The 22,844-nt window shown below is 37.5% G+C and overlaps 1 protein-coding gene across 3 annotated transcripts in view; it reads right to left on the reverse strand.

The window, feature by feature from the left end:
* The window catches only part of BABAM2 (BRISC and BRCA1 A complex member 2), a 416,595-nt gene that overhangs the window by 375,614 nt on the left and 18,137 nt on the right, over positions 1-22,844 (reverse strand). For all 3 annotated transcript variants that reach the window (XM_028496715.2, XM_055089090.1, XM_055089091.1), the window contains exon 3: positions 334-410. In XM_028496715.2, the coding sequence (XP_028352516.1) occupies positions 334-410 (77 nt within the window). The remainder of the gene's footprint in view (positions 1-333; positions 411-22,844) is intronic.

Raw genomic sequence — 22,844 nt, forward strand, 5'->3', positions numbered from 1 at the left:
CAATGTAGTTTTGATTTGCATTTCTCTAATGATTAATGATGTTGAGCATTCTTTCATGTGTTTGTTGGCATCTGTGTATCTTCTTTGGAGAAATGTCTATTTAGGTCTTCTGCCCATTTTTGGATTGGGTTGTTTGTTTCTTTGATATTGAGCTGCACGCCTTACTTTGACTAGAACTAGGACTGAAAGACAAATTTTCAAAAAGTGGTAAATCCTTCTGATCAGTATCTTAGGAGATAACACCTAAAAGCCAGAAATAAAAACTAAAGCACAAAATCCAATAGCTAGCACTGTAATCTACATTTTTCAGTAAAAGAGTCATCATTTACTTACATTTTAATGTCTCTCCAGCATATGGTATGTGCAATTTAAATCGGTCACAGTTGGGTCCAGGAGTCAATGACGTGCAGCTTTAAAAAAAAGAAAGAGAAGAAAAAGAGTTTCTTAAAACCCCGCATCCTTACAATATTTAATAAGTTAATAAAAAGTGATCCTTAAAGACAAACGATTAAAACACTGGCTTATAGAACAAAATAAAAGACCGTAATGGTCATGGAGGCCAAGACACAACAAGACCTGCACTCAAACAAATAATTCATTTATCCCACAATAAAACCTATATGCCTTCTAACAATAAATACCAACACTGCTTCAACTACTTCTCTCAGAGAAGTGTATCTTGACTTTGAAAACAGGTATATGATCCAAAACAGGTCTGTAGTCTTTGATGCCAAGAACTGTAAAAGAAGAGTAGTTTTATGGTCATATTTTAAATATAGACTCTTAGTTTTCACTCAGTTAGTACTAAAAAGAGCCCACTTTTGGTCTTTTTCTGGTACCAGATGGTTTTCTCTCTTTTCCCGAAAATAAGGCGCTTCCTCTAGATTTGGCACCCCATAACTTACATCTGTAGCAGAGCACAATGCACTGCACTCAGTTTCAGATAAAATGCAAATATAAAAGGGGGGTGAGTTAGTCACCCAGGTCTCAACAGCTTGTTTTTTTTTTTAATCTGTTACTTCACAAAGTTATACAATACTCTTTGTTCTTTACAGAGATTTACTTTGTAAGATATCTCTCATAATCTTCTGAGTCAAAGACAGACAAGAGCTACAGTCTCACGATAATTAAATTCTAGCGAGGGACAGAGAAATGATAAAAAAAAAAAGAGACAAACACACAAAGATGGTTTAAGATTGCTAAATGTGATGAAGAAAATAAAACAGCGAGCTGCAATAAAACAGGAGCCACATTACATTGGAAGACTGGGGAAGACCCCTGGAGGAAGTGAAATCCGAAACCTGAAAAACGCGAAGGGGCCAACCATGCAAAGCTCTGGGGAAGAGCGTTCCAGCCAGAGGAAACAGCTGGTGCAAAGGCGTGAAGGCAGGAACAAGTTCAATATTTCTAGGGGAAGGAATCTTGCTAAGTCTGGGCAATGAGGCTAGAGCAGAGTGACTGAGAGAGAAAACAGCAGAAGATTAGGACAAGAGATTAAGCAAGGGACAGACCACGCAGAGCCTTGGAAGTGGTGGCAGTTGATTCAGGTTTTACTCTAAGCACAAAGGAAGGTTTTAGGAAGAGTAATATTATCTGATTCTAAGCTTTTAAAAGATTACCCAGTACACTGTATGGAAAAGGGAACTGTAAAGAGGCAAAACAGAAACGAGGAGACCAGAAATGAGTCCATTTCAGGCCAAGAATGATGCTAGGTACTTGGATGAGGGAAACAGCAGTGGCAAGGGAGACAAGAAGATTTATTCAACAGGGACAACTAGCAGAGAAGCACACGTTTAGGGAGAAGGGAGGTCAAGAGCTGAAAGTGTGAGATGACAGCCAGATCTCACATGGACACAGAGGGAGATCCATGGGTGGGCCAGCCAATCTATACAGGCCACTAACACAGCACGAAAAAGAAGGAAAGATAGAAGAAAAACTCACCTTAGAAGAGTCCTGTCTGTTGTTGGAAAGATCACTTACTTGAAGTGGGGATGGTGGCAGGGGTAATACTCCTCAACAGGAGTATACACAGGTTATGTCACTAATCTCCAGTGAACTGTAGGGCTTCTGTTTTGCTGAGAGGTATACACAAATTTGGGGCCAAGAACTGAACTGTTCAAGGGAACAGAGGCAAGAAAGGCTAAGCTGGTCTCTCTCTCTTAAAAAGTAGTCAGCTTCTCCTCCAATTAAATACTGAGAAAATTATTTAAAATATCTTGTTATGCTCTGTCTTTCATATTACCTAGGATAAATAGCTTTATGGGAAACAAACCAATGTCATGTTACCTAAAGGTTCTTTTAAGATTAAACTAAAATGTTTCCCCTTTTTAAATTACCTCTGTCTAAAACTGGTTTTGGATGGACTTCCCTGGTGGCACAGTGGTTAAGAATCCACCTGCCAATGTAGGAGACACGGGTTCGAGCCCTGGTCCAGGAAGATCCCACACGCCATGGAGCAACAAAGCCCGTGCATCACAACTACTGAGCCTGTGCTCTAGAGCCCGTGAGCCACAACTACTGAGCCCGTGTGCCACAACTACTGAAGCCCAAGAGCCTAGAGCCCATGCTCCATGACAAGAGAAGCCACCGCAATGAGAAGCCCGCACACCGCAGAGAAGAGTAGCCCCCGCTCACCGCAAGTAGAGAAAGCCCGCGAGCAGCAACGAAGACCCAATGCAGCCAAAAGTAAATAAATAAAATAAACACATTTATTAAAAAACATTAAAAAATAAAATAAAACTGGTTTTGGTCATGTTATTTAATATACCATGAAATTTCAAATCACACTCAAAGAGTGTTTTCCTGTTAATCAAAAAAGGGCATGGGTTAAAAAATACTGAAAACCACATATGGATAGTATGGCTCCACGTACGGAAAAGATAGATCAATGTGTGTGTATGTCTATGTACATAACAGATTTCAAAAGGATCGTCACCAAAATGTAGCAGGATTGGGGGTGATTTTTAGAATGTTCTTCAACTACCTTTCTGCACTGTTTTGATTAATAATGAACATGAACTATTCTACAATTATATAAATATTTTAAAGCTAAATACATTCTTTTTATATTTGCCTCAGGAAACTTGGCTATGATGGCTTGATTTATCTTTTTCTTCTAAAGTGCTTCACTCCTTTTCAAAAGGAAAGAAGGCAGGATGATCTACCTATAAAGAGTCTTCAGGTAAAGTATATGAAAGTCTTTATATTGTGATATCACAAAATGTCACATTTCTAACATTTATTATCTCTCACAGTTTCTTATGTGGCAGGGTTTGGGAATGGCTTGGCAGGGCAGTTCTGGTGTAAGGTCTCCCATGAAGCTGCAGTCAAATGCAGTTACAGAGAACTAATACACTGGGAAAGTTCATTCTCCTAGAAAGGCATTTCCTTACACAAGTATGAAAATGCTAGTAAATAAAAAGCTACCAACTTCATTAAAATTATATTTGTACAATGGCAACTTGTCCTAACACACAGTTAGATCTAAGGTTTAAAAAAACCAATATTCCAAACTGAGTATCTTTTAATAGTAAAATAATTTTTAAATGACTTAGAAATTACTGACAATTTAAATGTAATTTCAAATTTGTCTCTCAACTCTATTTTTTTGTTTAATTTTTTTTTTTTTTTTGGCCACGCCAAGCAGAGGCTTGTGGGATCTTAGCTCCCTGATCAGGGACTGAACCCACGCCCTCATCAATGAAAGCACGGAGTCCTAACCACTAGACCGCCAGGGAATTCCCTCTCAACTATACTTCTTGAGTGCTTACTATAGGTCAGGCAGTGTGCTGGGCGCTGGGAATACAGCAGTGACAAGAACAAAACACGTACCTTGGCATTATAACATAAAAAGGATTTTTGGATGAACTATGCTCTAAAAATGTATCTTTCACTAAATTCTAATTACCTCAATATACTGGGGACTCAAGATTTTAAAGCTTAACATGTGGGAGAACAAAGTGGGTTGAGTTCCCTTTTAAAAAGATTATGCAAGTGGGAATTCTCAAGTGGGGATTCAGGTTAACAACAAATCAGGCAGTTTACTCTGGTTCTTTATCACAGAAATTGCAGCTAACCACTGGCACGTTGAAATGCTAAGCATAATAACCTTCTTATACTCTCATTCCTATGATCTCTTATTTTACATCTAATCACGACTCTCAATATTATTATTGATCTATTTTCTAATTGTGGTTTGTTTTTCCTACCAGATCTAAGATTCTTGGTGCCAAGAACTGCTTTACAGTTTTAAAAATGTCTTAGTACGGCATCTAGCACAGTGCTAAGCATCCAGCACTGATGAAATTTTACTGTATGATTGTAATCATCAGCTAAGCTCAAAAACTGTCATTTTACAGATGACAACAGATTAGAAACCACTTCCACTTCTGGCCACACCTTAAGTCTCCTGGGCCTAAGCATCTTTTCTTTTTTTTTAAATTTTTCTTTTTAATTTTTATTTATTTTTGGCTGCGTCGGGTCTTCATTGCTGCGCGCGGGCTTTCTCTAGTTGTGGTGAGCGGTGGCTGATAATCTTCATTGCGGTGCACAGGCTTCTCATTGCAGTGGCTTCTCTTGTTGCGGAGCACAGGCGCCAGGCGCGCAGGCTTCAGTAGTTGCGGCTTGCGGGCTCTAGTGCGCAGGCTCAGTAGTTGTGGTGCATGGGCTTAGTTGCTCCGAGGCATGTGGGATATTCCCGGACCAGGGATCAAACCTGTGTCCCCTGCACCGGCAGGCAGATTCTTATCCACTGTGCCCCCAGGGAAGCCCAAGCCTAAGCATCTTTAAATCATCTTTAAATCTCTAGAATCCAGCAGCACTGGTGTCCAGAACGTGACTACTCCACGGACTATGTATAGAGATAAAGGTTTGCTGAATGAAAGGTTTGCATAACTTGATTCCCGGTCTAGTGCTTTTCTCCTGAAAAAAACTGATGATTGAACTGGAATTGGGAAGGCGCTCTCATCCTCACCTCTGAGAAAGCTAAAAGTGTGACTATTTGTGGAAGGTCCTCCCTTTGTAGAGTCATACATGCAACTCAGAATTTAAACTTAAAGTCATTACCTAAAATTACTCTATTTTCACAATAAATAATAATAACAACAACAGCTAACATTTGTTGGGCATTTACTATGTGGCGAGCACTGTTCTAAGTTCTTCAATTAGATCAAACTATTTAAGCCCACGGCAACCTTCAGAAATAGATGCTATTATTATCTCCATTTTACAGATGAGGAAACTGAGGCAAACAGAAGACATGCAACTTGCTAGTAAGTGACAGAGCTGGGATACAAGCCCAGGATGTCTAGCTCCAGGGCCCATTTTCTTAACCACCAAACTAAATCATCTCTCAATAATTAAAGGGGAAACCATCAGACTTACTGAAAAATGTGAATTATAACTCTTCAACAAATGTGTTTTTATTAAGTATTTATAATAATGGAAAGTAAAAGCTGACAATAAGTTGCCAAAAAGTGTTCAACCACATGTGCTTTAATGAAAAGAAAATGATTTCTCAGTAATAAGAACTGTATACATGTAAATCAATGATGCAAAAGAGGGAACAAGGCCCTTATAACTTGATTAAATAGGCGCTACAATGTTGACACTCTTGATTTATTCAGCAAACTCTTTAAATAAATAGTGAAACATAAATTTGGATTTGAATCCTCTTTAAATTATTACTTGTTCCTAATTACTGAGATTGAACTCAAATTAGTAGAGTTTCACTCTAAAGAGGAAAAGGTAGGCAATTTCACAACACTTTATATGATTTGAGTGACAACTAAGAATTAATCTTGATTAACAAAGTTACATGAAGATATTCTACAACATTTAAGACCAGCATTTTCAAGACAATGCAAAATATATGCTTTCTAGTTTAATGCTAAACCTAGTATTTGACATACTTTCTGGAAAAAATAATGACAAACCATTTCTATTCTTCAAGCCACCTAAAAAGAACAAAGTAGATGAGTCTAGGGTTCCTTCCCTGAGTCTACGTCAGTTTCCTTTACCCTGACTATTAATTCACCATTTGGCATGTTCTCCTACATAGCTTCCTGTTTTCTTGATAATGACGTTTGTGCTTAACCAACAATATTTAACAGCAGCTAAGAAGGAAGTCTTCAGCTTTGGCAACCTAAAATAACAGGTGAGTATAAAGAAAAAACAGTCTCAAAGACCAATAACTGCATTTTAAATAACTATTAAGCTATAAATTAGAGTGAATTATTGTTAGTTGATATTCAGCACATTTCCATTTTACAGAATTAATTTATTTTCTCTGAACTAAATCTAACATCAATAATTCCACTCAGACTAAATCAGTTTCAAAATTATCACGGTTTCTAGACTGAAATTCAGCAGTAAAGAAGCTAGAAGACGGAAGTAGGATATCTTAACAGCTATCTAAATAATCTATAAAATGGGCATTTTATCTGTGAAGGCATCTGAACCTCTGATTCACAGAATCTTTCACCCTCAGTCTTGGAAGGGAATTATGGTCCATCTAAGTTGACTGTATCAAAACCCACTAGGTCAAGTCTTAGGCCTTTCTACAAGAAGACTCATGAATTAAAATTGGTAAAAGGAGGCAGCAAAATCACACTGAAGTAGATGTTTTAGATCGGGGTCCCCAACCCCCGGGCTGCGGATCAGTACCAGTCTGCAGCCTGTTAGGAGCCAGGCCTCACAGCAGGAGGTGAGCAGTGGGTGAGCGAGAGAAGCTTTATTTGCCGCTCCCCATGGCTTGCATTACCACCTGAACCATCCCCCCACCCCTGTCCGTGGAAAAACTGTCTTCCATGAAACTGGTCCCTGAGGCCAAAAAGGTTGGGGACCGCTGTTTTAGATCATTATCCAGGAGAATGGAACTACCTACTTGATGACATATGATGTTCCCGATACACCAAATACATCCTCTACATCTCTAAAGCCTAAAATCTATTTCTGGGCCCTACTAGAAAGTGATAGATTTAATTCTTAGCATAGGAATCCAAAATGCCATTACCAGAATAAGTGAGTCAGCCCAGAATGTTTTAAAAATTATAAAATTAAAATATTCAAAAATATGTGTTTGCCAGTTCATGTGGCATCAACTGTTATTCTCAGTTTCCATGCTATATCTCCATCTATAAATGAGAGATTTCAACTTTGCTTTAGAGTAGGGAGTATTTTTAAATATTAGTAGGTGTTCTTATAGCAAAAATGTGGTTTAAATCGCAATATGATTTCAGTAGGAATGATGGGCTCAAATACTATTTTTAGCAGTTAACTAGGAGGGGGGGAATCCTTTAACTTTCTGAGATAGATGCTAAGCTCATTACTGTCCAACCTTTCTTCTTTCCTAATATGTGCATTTAATTCACTCTGCTAACAGAATAAAAAAGAAAATTAAGAGGATTATCTCAATAAGTGCAGGATAAGTGTTTGATAAAATTAAATATCCATTTATGATTTTTAAAACTCTTTGAAAACAAGGACCAAAAAAAGAAACTTCTGTGGCACAGTGGTTAAGAATACACCTGCCAATGCAGGGAACACAGGTTCGAGCCCTGGTCCGGAAAGATCCCACGTGCTACGGAGCAACTAAGCCCGTGCGCCACAACTATTAAGCCTGCGCTCTAGAGCCTAAGAGCCACAACTACTGAGCCTGTGTGCCACAACTACTGAAGCCCGTGTGCCTAGAGCCCATGCTCCACAGCAAGAGAAGCCACTTCAGTGAGAAGCCTGTGCACCACAATGAAGAGTAGCCCCTGCTCAAGGCAACTAGAGAAAGCCCGCATGCAGCAACGAAGACCCAATGCAGACAAAAATAAAAATAAATAAAATAAATAAATATTTTTAAAAAGAAACTTCCTTAATATGATAAAGGCCATCTACCAAAAACCTATAGCAACATCATACTTAGTAACAAAATGTTAAATTTTTCCCTTTGAGATAGAGAATGAGACAAGGATATCCTTTCTTCCTACTTTTACTTAACATTGTACTGGAGGTCCTGGCTAGTACACAGTATGTAGCATGGGGAAATAAGGGTATAAATATTGGAAAGGAAGAAATAAAACTATACTTATTTGCAGTATAGTTTTATTTCTACACTTAATATGACTGCATGTAGAAAGTTTTTAAAATCTTCATCTGCATCATTGGAAATAATATGTGAGTTTAGTAAAGTTGCTAGACAAAGAACATACAACAAAAATCAACTGTATACTGTATATGTACATCTATATACCATCAACAAATCAGTTAAAAAATAAAAACTTTTAGAAAGATGCCATCGAAAATACCATCAATCAAATACATAGAAACAAATGTCACAAAAGATGCACAAGAACACTATTTAGAAAGCTATTATTAAGAAGAAAATAAACAAAAAATGAACATAGATATCGTGTTAACAGATTAAAAGAAACATAATGAAAAGATGATAGTTCTCCTTAGGTTGATCTGAAACCTGAAAGGCAGATTCTAAATGGAATGTTAAGAACCAAGAAAGGACCAGATTCTCTTGAAGAAGAAAACTTGAGAGAATTGTTTACAATAACCAAAAGGTGGAAGCAACCCAAGTATCCACCGACTGATGAATAGATAAACAAAATGTAGTATATACATATAATGGAAGGTTATTCAATAGCCTTAAAGAGAAAGGAAATTTTGGGACTTCCCTGGTGGTCCAGTGGTTAAGAATCTGCCTTCCAATGCAGAGGGTTTCGAACCCTGGTCAGGGAACTAAGATCCCACATGCCACGGGGCAACTGAGTCCTCGTGCCACAACTAGAGATACTGCGTGCCACAACTACTGAGCCCACACGCTCTGAATCCCACGCACCACAACTAGAGAGAAGCCTGTGTGCCACAACAAAGAGCCTGCCCACCGCAACGAAAGATCCCACGTGCCACAACTAAGACCCGATGCAGTCAAAATCAATCAATCAATAAAAAGGAAGGAAATTTTGACATATGCTACAACATGGATAAACCTTGAAGATATTACACTAAGTGAAATAAGCCAGTCACAAAAGGACAAATACTGTATGATTCCATTTATATGAGGTACCTAGAGTAGTCAAATTCAAAAAGACAGAAAATAGAATGATGGTTGCCAGGGGCTGAGGGGAAAGGAGAAATAGTGTTTACTGGGTACAGAGTTTCAGTTTTGCAAGATGAAAAAGTTCTAGAGATGGATGGTGATAATGACTGCACAACAATCTGAATATACTTAATGCCACTGAACTGTAAACTTAAAAATGGATAAAATTGTAAATTTTATGTTATATTTTACCATAATAAGGAAAAAAACTCAGTAGGAGAACATGCTCTATTGAATATCAAAAATTACTATAAATCATTAAAATAATGACCTTGGTACAAAGACAGACAAATAGAACAGTGGGAACAGACTAGAGAGTCCAGAGAAAGATCCTTACATATCTGGACACTTGATTTATGACAAAGGCATCTTTACACAGAAGTAAGGAAAGGAAATTGTTTTCGATAAATGGTGCTGGGTCAACTGGGTATATTTACAGTGAAAAATATGAAACCTGATCCCTATCCTTGTAATATTCCACAAAAATCAAGTCTAAGTGGATTGAAGCTCTGAATGTAAACAGTGAAGAAAAATATTTTTAGAAGATAACTTGGGATGGAGAGAGATAATGTAAGAATATCTTCAAGAACTTGGGGTGAACAAAAATTCCCCAAAAGCACTAACTATAAGGGAAAAGATGGGTAAATAGGATCACCTTAATATTAGATCTCCTATTCATCAAAAAACACCATTAAGGGAGTGAAAGACAAGCCACAGAGTGAGAGATGATATCTGCAACATATAAAATTGATTAAGGGCTCATATCCAGACCATATAAAGAACTCCTGTAGTGTTAATAAGAAAAAGATAACTAAGTTAGCAGACCCAAAGGAGCACTTCATAAAAGGAGATCCAAAAGGTCAATAAACTTATGAAAAAGTGCTTATGCAAGTTCACATTTTCCTTTCCCATAATACTAAATCATTTTGAAACAGCTGTTTTCATGATCTTCATCTCTTCTTTAATTGAATTTTTTTTAACTCTTATGGAAACATTTCCAAAAATTTGTGATGGGGGATACGCATTTCTTTACTCCAAATCAATTTATAAGTATTTGTTGAACATTATTACTAAGATGACTATACAAAGTGTTACACCTAACAGGTCAATGGTCCATGGTCTGTCTTCAAGTGAGTATGTAAGACAACGCACTAGGATGCAGGAAGAAAAACTTAGGGGAAAAGAGTGTGTGTGTGTGTGTGTGTGTGTGTGTGTGTGTGTATGCATGTATATGTACGTGTGTGTGTGTGTGTATATATATATATGGACAGAGAGAGAGAAATTAATCCTTACCAATGTGTAATATACAGATTGACCCTGGCACTCTCTTTCAGTTCCCACGTAGTTGTTCAAGTGCCCTGAGTTTAAAAAGATTACTTTTTCAGGTATGACAAGTGAAAATACCATATTAAAATTAGGTAAATTATGTTTACAGTAATGCTTATTTCATTTTATATCATTTTTTAAATTTTTATTTTATATTGGAGTATAGTTGATTAACAATGTTGTGCTAGTTTCAGGTGTACAGCAAAGTGATTCAGTTATACATATACATATATCTTTTTTCAGATTCTTTCCCATATAGGTTATTACAGAATACTGAATAGAGTTACCTGTGCTATACAGTAGGTCCTTGTTGATTATCTACTTTATATACAGTAATAGTGTGTATATCATTCTTTTTAATATGTGTCATATGTTTTATAATATACAAGTATGTTTTATAATTAAATAAATATGCATGTATTAGGGGTTCATAATCAAATTATTTGAGGTACATAATCAAAAAAGATCACTGCTATAGGGCTTCCCTGGTGGTGCAGTGGTTGAGAGTCCGCCTGCCAATGCAGGGAACACGGGTTCGTGCCCCGGTCCGGGAAGATCCCACTTGCCGCGGAGCGGCTAGGCCCATGAGCCATGGCCGCTGAGCCTGCGCATCCGGAGCCTGTGCTCTGAGAGGCCACAGCAGTGAAAGGCCCGCGTACCGCAAAAACAAACAAAAAAAAAGATCACTGCTATAAGAGTTACAGAAAGGAGTCTCTATTCTCAAGAACCTTGAACTGTAATCAGAAGACAAAAATGAAACCTGTGAAAGTCAAACAAGGCACAATTTAAATAACAATTCAAGACAACAATAGATAAGAGTCACAAAGCAATTAACATGATTAATTGCCAAATTAGTGGTTAAAGAAAATAAGCACAATAGGAGTTGAGAGAGCAGAGAAACCACTTTCAGCAGGTAGTCAAGGAAGGTTCACTGGAACTCGGGCTCTAAGAATTAGTTGGATCTGATCAAGAGAGAGGAAGGAAAAATAAGTACCTGCAAGTGTCCTTAAATAGGGCAAAACCAAGGAGACAGATGCTCTGCTAAAACAAAAGCTCTATAATAAACTAGAGTACATTAAACCTTGTATCCCTTAGTGCTCAGCAGCCTACCTGGTGGCACACAGGAGGCACCTGAAAACTACTGCATATATAGTACAGGTGAGCAAGTGGAGCCGGAGAGGACAAGTGTACTCCAAGGTCATATCAAAGTTGAAACAAATTACATAAATGTCCTGGACGGATTCCTATTCCAGCTGTGGGAATGCTAGTGATTCTTACATTAAAAAATATTATAGAAATCCCCAGGGACAAGGCCAACTTACATACTATATTTTGCAATTAATGTACAACATAATTTTAGAAAAAGCAATTTTTATATCAAACACTTAATTTGTTCAATAAAAATATTCCTGTAACAGTTTTAGGCCACCATTTTCATTCCTTGACCCCAAACATGACCTAAATGGATGTATTCCCTATTCTCTGAACTCTGCTTTATATTTTATACCATTTATAACCTATATGCTAAATCCCAATCTCAATTCCTGCTCCTTACAGGAAAGGACTGGAGAGTATTTATCTTGGCATGCTCCAGTGGCTCACATTCTCAAGGGAATGAACTAGCAGAGCTTTGATCCTTCTCTTACTGATTTTCATGATATTCGTTTTATTTGTTTGTATCTCCACAGTGCCTCACACTTACTAGGTGCTCAGTATATTTCTTCTTATAAAAAATAAATTTGAACACGGCTATATTTAAAATAGATAACCAACAAGGACCTACTGTATAGCACAGGGAACTCTGCTCAATATTCTGTAATAACCCAAATGGGAAAAGAATTTGAAAAAGAATACATACAGGTATATGTATAACTGAATCACTTTGCTGTACAACTGAAACTAACACAACATTGTTGATCAACTATACTCCAGTATAAAATAAAATTTTAAATAAATAAATAAATATGAGTGAACATGAACAGTGCAAAGGCAGGGTACAGAAAAGAATCAATGGAAAACTGGTAGGGGACAGGGGAGGACAGAGAGAAGAAAAAACAACAAGAAAAAGTAGACGAGTGAACTGCAGTGGAAACAGACAACAAGGTGGAGGTAAAAATGGAGAAGGGGAGAGAGAATGGGAGAACGGAGGGAAGAGGGAGAGTTAATAATTCTGAAGTGTCATTAAAGGATTCCCTTTCCTGTTGGTGAGAGGTGCTTTCCAAAGATGAAAGAAAAGTTTTTGAAATTCTCAAATTCTTCTCTTTAAGTGATTATGAAAAAACTTAGCATCTGCTATATGAGCATATCTGGAACTACAAGATAATGGGACAAATGTGCCATCCACGGATTTCAGGTGTAGGTGGTTTTAGAGGATTTTTTTCTTAGATTGCCATTCGAGATACAATTGTTATACACTATGAATTTTAAAGCCTCGCGCAGGTTAAATAATCGGTCTCTTCCTTGGTTTCCTCATCTGTAAAATGGGGATGATAGTCACACTCCATGGAGCTGTTACGAGGATCCACTGACTTGATACATATAAAGTGCTTAGAACAGGGCCTGGCACAGAGTACGTAATTACTGTTAGGAGTATTCAAAAGCACAAACTGCAAAACCAGAAATATGGAGAAGGAAAGTCTATCTCAAACACTGTATTCATTAAAGCCTTAATTTTGCTTGGGTAATAATTTTCAGAATTTAAAGCAAACAAACAAACAAAAATCTTCAATTGACCCCCTCACCTCATTACTATGCCTTCTTTATTCCACAGACAAACCCACAGAGAGGGTTTGTGGGTCCACAGACCCACAGAGAGGGTCCCATCGTGCAGAGATTGAATCAGAGCAGTAAAATGATTTTCCCCGGTCCCAAGTCAAATCTAATGGAGGCCAGGATGCCCCTCATGTTGCACAGCAGGACCCACAGGGGAACAAAGAGAAGAATATCAGCTGGAGGATCTAAGTGGTGGCAGAGCCGGAAGAGAACAGGAGGAGCCATCAGAGAAAAGCAAGGAGGGGAAGCCTCTAGTCTAGACCAGAGGCTTTCACACCTTTCTGATACACAGTAAGAAATTTATATATCACCACTTTATACCACCACTCACTACACACACACGCGCTGAGTATATATGTACATATACGGGTACGTGTGTATACACGAGTACCTATGTGTCTATATATACAAATTGAAACATTTTTCTGTAATACTTAGCTCTACTACATGAAATGCACTGATATTTTTTATTCAATTCTATCCTATTTCATATTTTTTTAATGTGGATCGAGACCCACTAAAATGATTTTATAACACACCAATGGGTTACAACCTGCCAATGGTTTGCAACGCAAAGGTCTGTCAAATACAACCTCAGAGAATATAACTTCCAGAAAAATGAAGATAACAGTACTGTACTCCACACTGGTTAAAACCATCCTTCAAACACGTCATTCAGCTCTAGGTATTACACTTTGAGAAGTAGACAGACTAACTGGATCACATTCAGAAAAGCCAACAAGAATGGTAAAAGGACACTAATCACATGGTATAAGCAAAGGCTATGTGTCAGCCTGCAGAAGAGAAAAATACAAAACATGACAGCTATCCTCATTTATGTGAAGTGCTGTGGCATCGAGGATTGATTGTTTGTTCCATACTGTGTCAAGATGTAGAAGTGACACAAAAGCACTTTCTAACAGCACAGCTGCCCAGTAAGTGGCCCTGGGACTCATGGAGTTTCCCTGTGACTGGAGATCCTCAGGCACAGCCCGGACAGGCGCTTAGCAGGGAAACATTAGAAGGGGCTAGTATATCACATGGTGGTTGTTAGGGTTTAATGCCTTCCAATCCTGAAATTCTGTTAACTCTAGACTAGATTAAGACAATATCATACTATAACACGACTTAAAAAGCCAACACCAGTTCTTTATTAAGTTTTTATAAAGAAATGAATTCTACCATGAACTACATTAAACAACCTGAAATGGCAAATGTTGACATTGTAACAAAAAACAATATAATAAAAATTGACTTAATGTGCCCAGCCCCGTCAATAAAAATCATCAGTTTCGACAGAAAAACTGAAATGCCACCCAAGTCACTGGCATAGTGTTGTTTATCAACTTAGAAAATATAAATCCATATATAGCTTTAACAAGCATATAGCAAAAAATGTTTGATCTTTTTTTTTTTTTTTTGGTGGGGGTGGGGTGCCTTGCCGCACAGCATACGGGATCTTAGTTGCCCCACCAGGGCTCAAACCCGCGCCCCCTGCAGTGGAAGCGCAGAGTCCTAACCACTGGGCAGCCAGGGAAGTCCTAAAATGTTTGATCTTTAAAATGCGCAGGAATAAAGGAAGAAGGTTTCCCCAAAAAAGACTATATTGTAAACATTCTCTCCTTACTCAAAAGACATGCTTCTTTGGTCTATATGTAGAATACATAAACAAAGTAATGATGCTCTGTCTGAATTTTTACTGAACCAACTAACTGAAAGTTTTGAGAGAAGTCTTCATTCTTATAACCTTCTACCATATTTGTTCTACTGTATTTGTTTCAAAAGAAAAAGAAGCCAGTATCTCAGGTTATCCAACGTGTAGCTAGGAATTACTTATCACTAATGTACTACACTGTCTCACCCCTCAGATAGAATTCTCAAAAAGGCCAACTCCGGGACCGTCAGAATGTAGAAATCCTCTTAACAGTGACACTCAAAGTGGGGCCCATGGACCAGTACTAGACTATAAACTATTACTAATCCATGATGAGACAAGCACAGATACTGAGAGTAAGAATTTAGAAACTTTTAGAGCAATTTATAAGTGTAGTTTTAATTTTGATGAATCTAATATAAAGAAGAATCTAATATAAATATTTCATTTTTCTAGTAATTCTTTCTCATTATATTTTAGAAAAGTATCAGTTGGTGACAGACTGGAAGTTTTTTAAAACTCTAGTCCTTCACCAAAGACAGTTTGAGAAACATTTATCTAAATATCCTTTAAATGCTGAAGGTCCTTTACCATAAAGATAAACTGCTTTACTTTGATGTCCCCCAATCTCTCTATTCCCTTTGGTTTTCCCACTATAGTAACAAACACTATTTACTCCTTGCCAAGTGTTCTTTTGATATCCCTGCTAGGTTGACAGTAATATCAATATAGCTCACTGCTTAAAATTTATCATTGGATTATCTATCTGCCTGCTCAGAATTTGTAACACTACTTCATTTGCATCCAGATGTAGCTCCAACATGTTCTTGGAGTCATTCCTTTTAAGAAGATATTAACTAATTTGATGATCCAGTTTGGAGGGGTCACCCAATCTTATAATATGACTGCTGGCCTAATCTGTGGCAGTAAGTCATAATTTTTTAGAAAGTCTAAAGATAGTATAGCTCAGTTCTAAATCCTAGGCCTCCACACCTAAAGTAGTGGCCTGCTGCGTCCTGATCTCATGATTAAAGACCTGACATCTCTGCAATTCTGCCAGTCTACCTGGACTCTCAATTCTCCATTTGAACTATGTGGTCCCCAGAATCCCTTCTGATTACACATTCTTCTATTTCTTACACAAATATGTACAAAGATGGATATAATAAATATATAGTAGTCCCCCCTTAAATGCAGTTTTCCTTTCCAAGATTTCAGTTCCCAACGGTCAAAGTCTGCAAATATTACATGGGAAATTCCAGAAATAAACAGCTCATAAGTTTTAAGTTTCTGCCCCTTCTGAGATCTCAGGCTGTCCCATCAGGAATCCCCAACCACGTCATAGTCTGTTCCTGACATCCAACTGCTGACATCATCAGGGCTCAATGATCCGGGATCACCTGAAGCAGATGATCCTCCTCCTGACCAACCGTCAGGTCATCAGTAGTCTAACACTAAGTCACAATTCCTGTACCATTTACCTCACTTCACCTAATCATGTAGGCATTTGATCATCTCCCATCATCTTAAGAAGAAAAAGGGTGCTTACAGTACAAGATATTTTGAAAGAGAGACCACAGTCACATAACTTTTTTACTGTATATTGTTATAATTGTTGTATTTTATTATTGTTGCTGCTAATCTCTTACTGTGCCTAATTTATAAATTAAACTTTATCATAATTATATACGGAGCTCAGTACTGTCTGTGGTTTCAAGCATCACTGGGGGTTCTTGGAACATATCTCCCATGGATAAAGGGGGACTAGTGTATTTATAAAAACCTGCCAATAACAAACAACTCCTAAAGACATTTTTATTATCCAAAAATATAATCAATACGACTCTTAGGAAAAATTAAATAAATACACAGGGCTGTGCTATAAGAAATTATCCCAGAATGCCAATAATTACATACTTTTAGTTAAAATTTGCAACATCACTTAAGCTTCCAACTTAAGCTTATTCAATTCAATAACTTGAATAATGGAAAAAAGCAAAAACAATATGAAGGAGTCTGAGAATTTAGGTCAAAGAATGAATCAGTGATAGACAATAAAATAACTACATGTGTTTAACTTCTGCCCCAGTTCCAACTATGAAATTGTTTAGTCTTTAATTTGTAGACATCTACAAACTCTTGTCAAATTATTTACAACACTGAGAGCCAGCTCATTTGTAGTAACTTATTGCCTAGAAAATATTGTTATTTTAGGACAGCTACTTTTTCTGAATGACTTCCAATACTGACCTCTTCCTGATGTTTTAAGTTTTAGTCTCAACTGCCTAAGAAACTTCTGAATTCTATCCAGTAAATGGGTTTTCTTACTACCATATCTAAAGACATTTCACAAATGTAGATGGCCAAAACACCTGTTTCACAGTATACTATATTAATAAGTGATTCCTATCTTTTTTCTGGCCAATGCTTTCTTGAAAAATAAATAAATAATATCTGGTAGAGAAGACCTGGGATTCAGTCCTGTTCTCCACCACTTATCAGCTAAGTAACCCTGAATGAGTTGCTTAATCTCTCTGAGACTTATGTCCTCACATGTTTTAAAAAAAATTTTAAAGGGATAATTATAAAAACATTCCTCACAGATTTACTGAGGGCAAAAAAGAGCCAATGAAAAAAGAGCTTTATACTATTCACAAATGCTAAATACATTTATTGCCCATTTCTTTATGGTAAAAAGATGATAGATAGATAGATAGATAGATAGATAGATAGATAGATAGATAGGTAGAGAGACAGATAGGGAGACAGATAGATATTGCCTATTTAGAGCTCTGAATCCACTGTTGGCCATGGTCAGTATCCACTATCCAATTCACAGTAAAATAAATTTTATATTCTTTCCCAGGAATGCTATTGAAAGTTCTGTCATTCCTACAAAATAAAGTATATACTCACACAGAGTCCTGATGATAAACCTACACCGGGAAGAGCACAAAGTGACAAAGACGCTCTCTTTTGAATTCCATTCTTCCTCAAGTCCGTTTCTTCAATCTTCTATCCCAATGTCTGTGTTTTCTCCTAATACTAATAAAAATTTCCCCTGATGCTGTCTCATCCCACTGGGCTCCTACAGCAGAAACTGTTTTTAAGCCAGATCTACCTTTTTCTAAACGAATTACACAAGTAAAAACATTTCGCTATAAGAAAAATTATAATAATATGGAAATCAAAGTACCAAGTATCCCTTCACGGCTCACACTCCTTCCCTCTCCCAAGTTAACCACTGAATTGAGGTTTTTTTATCCTTCCAAACCTCCCTCCATACGTTTAGATATACATATGTATACGTGTATAGAAGACTTTTGTACACAGATACAGTCATACAATACCTGTTATACTGTAGATTGACACTTAACCTACTTGCCATTCAGTCCTGATCAACACTCCTCTAGTGGCACTTTGGCAATACAGACAATACTTCCCAGTGGTGGGTCACTGAGATCATTCCACTCACAGCACAGTTTCTTAGAGCTTCAGCAAGTATTTACTGAGTGCCTACTTTGTGCCACATACAGGGTGTAAGGTCCTGAAGAAAACAGGCATGGTGCCTGCCTTCATGGAGCTAAAAGTCTGGCGTAAGACACAGCATTAAATAACTAATCAGCTGTGAACATAATTTCAAATGGCAGAAGTGCTAAAATAAGATGTTACAGGAGCAACCTAAATGGGAAAAGAATTTGAAAAAGAATAGATACAAGTATATGTATCACTGAATCACTTTGCTGTACACCTGAAACTAACACAACATTGCTGATCAACTATACTCCAATATAAAATAAAAAGTTAAAAAAAAAATAAGATGTTACAGGAGAACACAACCAGGAAATCTAATTTAGATGGGGGCTAGGAGAGCCCTCTGAAACGCTGAAAAAATTACATTCAAGCTAAATCTGAAGCATTGTAGAAATCAGACAATTCATAACAGGAGGAGAAAGAATGATCCAGGAAAAGGAAGAAGGTGAGCAAAAGCCCCCACCGGAAAAGGGCTTGGGGCCTTCCGGTAACAAACAGAAGGTCAGTGAAGCTTTAGGGAAGTAAATGACGGGGAAAGCAACACAATATAAGGCTGAACAGGGGAGAGGTGCCCAATCACATGGCAAATCATTGAGCATTTGGAGATTTTATTCTAAGAGCTAAGGGAAGCCATTCAATAGCTCTGAATGAGTCACAAGATCTACTTTTGATTTTTAACTTACATTTATTAGATTTCCTGAAAATAATATAAATGGCTGCTAGGTAGAAAACAGATTAGAGAAGAGCTAGAACATTTATGAAGAGACTAGTTAGACAACAGTTGGTGGTGCTGACAGTGCAGATGGAGGGAAATGGCTGGACTGGAGGCCAAAGAGCCTCTGAGAGGAGCTGATGAGGCTAAGGAGACATGTGCATTTCAAGAAGTAATGATATCTTGAAGTCCACACTCAAGATTGGGACAGGATTCCGTTTCAGTAGCTCACTTTACTGAGGAGTCCCTCTCAATGGCTGCATGCTTGCCTCTGGTTTCCTTCACCCTTTCTTCTCTACAATCTTTTCCTGTCCCAATTTTATCTCCTCATGTTGCCCCTCTGCCTCCCTCCATCACTTTTTTTTCCCTCCATAACCTTCTCCCTTACTTAGATACAATATGAAACTGAAATAATTTTTAAATGTTTACTCTACTTAATGAATAGTTCTTAATTTAAAATCCAAAGGTTTCAAACATGTATATATATGTTCACCAAAAGATATGTACTAGAATGTTCACACCAGCACTATTCATAAAAGACAAAAACTAGGAGCTACCCAAATGCCCTCCAACAGCTGAAGAGATAAACTGCTATGTTCAAATAATGGAATACTCCTTACTCAAGCAGGAGAATCAATATATCCACAACAATATAAAATCTCACAAACATAATGTTGAAAAAAAGAAGCCAGACACCAAAGGGCATTTTGTGGAATATAAATTTTACTTACATTAAGTTGTTTTTTTTTTTAAAAGGCAAAACTAACCTATGCTTTCAGAAGGCAGGACAGTAGTTATCCTTGCATGTGGGGTGGGGGAGGAAGAGCACCAGGAGGATGTGTGAGGAGCTGGTAATGTGTTTTGAGGGGTGCTCATTACACAAACGTGTTCGGTTTGTGAAAATTCACAGAGTTATATAACATATGATTAAGTGTACTTTTCTGAATGTATTCTGTACTTCAAAACAAGTTTTTTACAATCAATGAGTTTAGACCTTTAATGTCCAGGGGAAGGGGGCAGTAGCAACAACTAACCACGTTTTTGATCCATGATGCCCTCTAATGACCTTTTTTACCCCAGGAGACAACTGTGATATAGCCCTGAACTTGGAACCACGAAATCTACTCTCAGATGCCCAGCTTTATACTTATTGTTCTTCTACTGTGCCATGTCCTACTCTAGGCACTGAGGACACAGCTGTGATGCCAGATGAGACCCCTGCCTTCTTTGAGGCAATATATGCTTGAAATTGGCAAGAAGCTGGATCCCGTAATGGAGAAAAACAGGGGAGACCTGCTTTTGATGGAATGGTCTAGCTAGACAACCCTGAACAAGTCACTTAACTTACTTGAGTCTCAGTTACCTCATCTGCCTTAAGGGATTATTATAAGGATCAAACGTGATAGTATCTTTCAAAGCACTCACAATGATAGCATTATTAATGATAACAGCTCTTATTACGTTATTGTCCTTACTGCTCAATATAGAGTTGCTTGAGTTAACCAATGTCAGCCTGGTCTACACACTAATACAGTAACAATAACAAGGAATAATATTTTGGGGCTCGTTAATCCTCAATTAAGAGGTTTCTACTCTGGGTAGAAGCAGGTGTATTGATAAACAGCTCTCCACTCCCTCTAGAGGGGTGCTAATGACACAAAGGCCTGACTCAATTTCAGCACAGCCTTCTCCAGCCTCTAAAGACAAGGAAGCACAGAAAGATGGAGCTAAGAGAGGGGCAGGCTAGAGAAGTGATATCAGCTTCTCAGAGATCAAATTAACCAACCAAAGAACATATATGCAGTACCTTCATTTATTATCTGACCAGCACTTTCTTGGTACCACAATGAATCAAGGTCCATACTTAAAGGAGCTTAAGATATGGTATCAGAACTAAAATCAAACAAAGACAACAAATTCAGGGGAAAGCAAAAGGACTGAGCAATTAGAGACTTAGTATCAAATCCTGGTTCTGCCACGTAGCAGCTTGGGACCCTCACCTTGACCTCTCAGGACTGCTTCCTTCCTTGTAACAAGAGGATGCCAACACCTACACCTTGTGCAGTGATGTTGCAAAAGGCAGTGTAGCTAATGTGCCTAGGACACGATGTAGTGTAGCAGCTACTATTACTGCTACCATCATCGTGATTATTTTATAGGTAGAATTCCACTAAAAGCCACTAGTACGCAGCCCAAAGTGTCTACACGTTGGTTCCCTCTATTCTTTCTGACTGCATTCCCTCAGTCCTACATGGAGCAGTATGTACTCAGATACATTTACACTATAAGGCTAAAAATACAGTGTGAACATAAATCTATGTGCTGGCACAGACTGAAAAGGTAAAAAAGCCTCTTTGAGTTTTCAGAACCTCAGCTGCTTCTAAAACTATGAGGATGCTCTCCCTGCTACTTATTCTGGCTTAAATCTTGGGGCAGCCTCCTTGACAGAGCTATTCTCATAAGAATTTACAGTTCAAGAATAAGTTCACAATTACAGCACTGTTTTAGCTTTCCTCACAGTACTTAATTTAGTTTGCCTTCTCAGCCAAAGGCTTGAATCAAAGCATAAATTGAAGGAACAAAAATAAACAATGGTGAAAGACTGATAGCCTTTTCTGTAAGGTCAGGAATAAGACAAGGATGCCTGCTTTCACCACTTCTACTCAAAATAGTACTGGAAATCCTAACAAGAGAAATTAGGCAAGAAAGAGATATAAAAGGCATCCATATCGAAAAAGAAGAAGTAAAACTACCTCTGTTTACAGATGACATGATCTTACATGCAGAAAATGCTAAAGATTCCACCAGAAAAAAACTGTTAGAACTATTAAACAAATTCACCAAAGTTGCAGGATACATAATTAACACACAAAATTCAGTGGCAGTTCCATAAACTAACAATAAACAACTTGGAAAGGAAATTACAAAAACAATTCCATTTACAACAGAATCAAAAAGAATAAAATACTTAGGAATAAACTTAACCAAGGAGGCAAAAGACTTGGACACTCAAAACTACAGAACATTGCTGAAAGAGATTAAAGAAGACACAGACAGATGGAAAGACATTCTGTGTTCACTGAAGACTGTTAAAATGTTGATATTACCCAAAGCAATCTACAGAGTCAATGCAATCTCTATCAAAAGCTCAATGACATTTTTTGCAGAAATAGAAAAAGCCATCCTAAAATTCAAATGAAAGCTCAAGGGATTCCCTAATATCCAACACAATCCTGAAAAAGAAGAACAAAGTTGGAGGTCTCATACTTCCCAACTTCAAAACCTAATACAAAGCTACGGTATTCAAAAGAGTGTGGTACTGGCATAAAGACAGACATATAGACCAACTGAACAGAATAGAGAGCCCAGAAATAAGCCCTCACATATATGATCAAATGATTTTCAACAATACCAAAAGCATGTAATGGCAAAAAGATTGTCTTTTCAACAAATAGTGATGGGAAAACTGGATATCCATGTGCAAAAAAAAATGAAGGTGAACCCTTATCTTACACCATACCCCAAAATTTTTAATTAAAAACTGAAAATGGATCAAAGACCTAACCATAAGAGCTAAAATGATAAAGCTCTTAGAAGAAAACATAGGGGGAAAGCTTTATGACATTGGATTCAGCACTAATTTCTTGGACATGACACCAAAAGGACAGGCAACAAAAGAAAAAATAGATAAGCTAGATTTCATCAAAAGTAAAAACTCTGTGCATCAAAGGATACTGTCAACCGAGTGA

This window comes from Physeter macrocephalus, chromosome 12, assembly GCF_002837175.3.
Source record: "Physeter macrocephalus isolate SW-GA chromosome 12, ASM283717v5, whole genome shotgun sequence".
NCBI classification, from domain to species: domain Eukaryota; kingdom Metazoa; phylum Chordata; class Mammalia; order Artiodactyla; family Physeteridae; genus Physeter; species Physeter macrocephalus.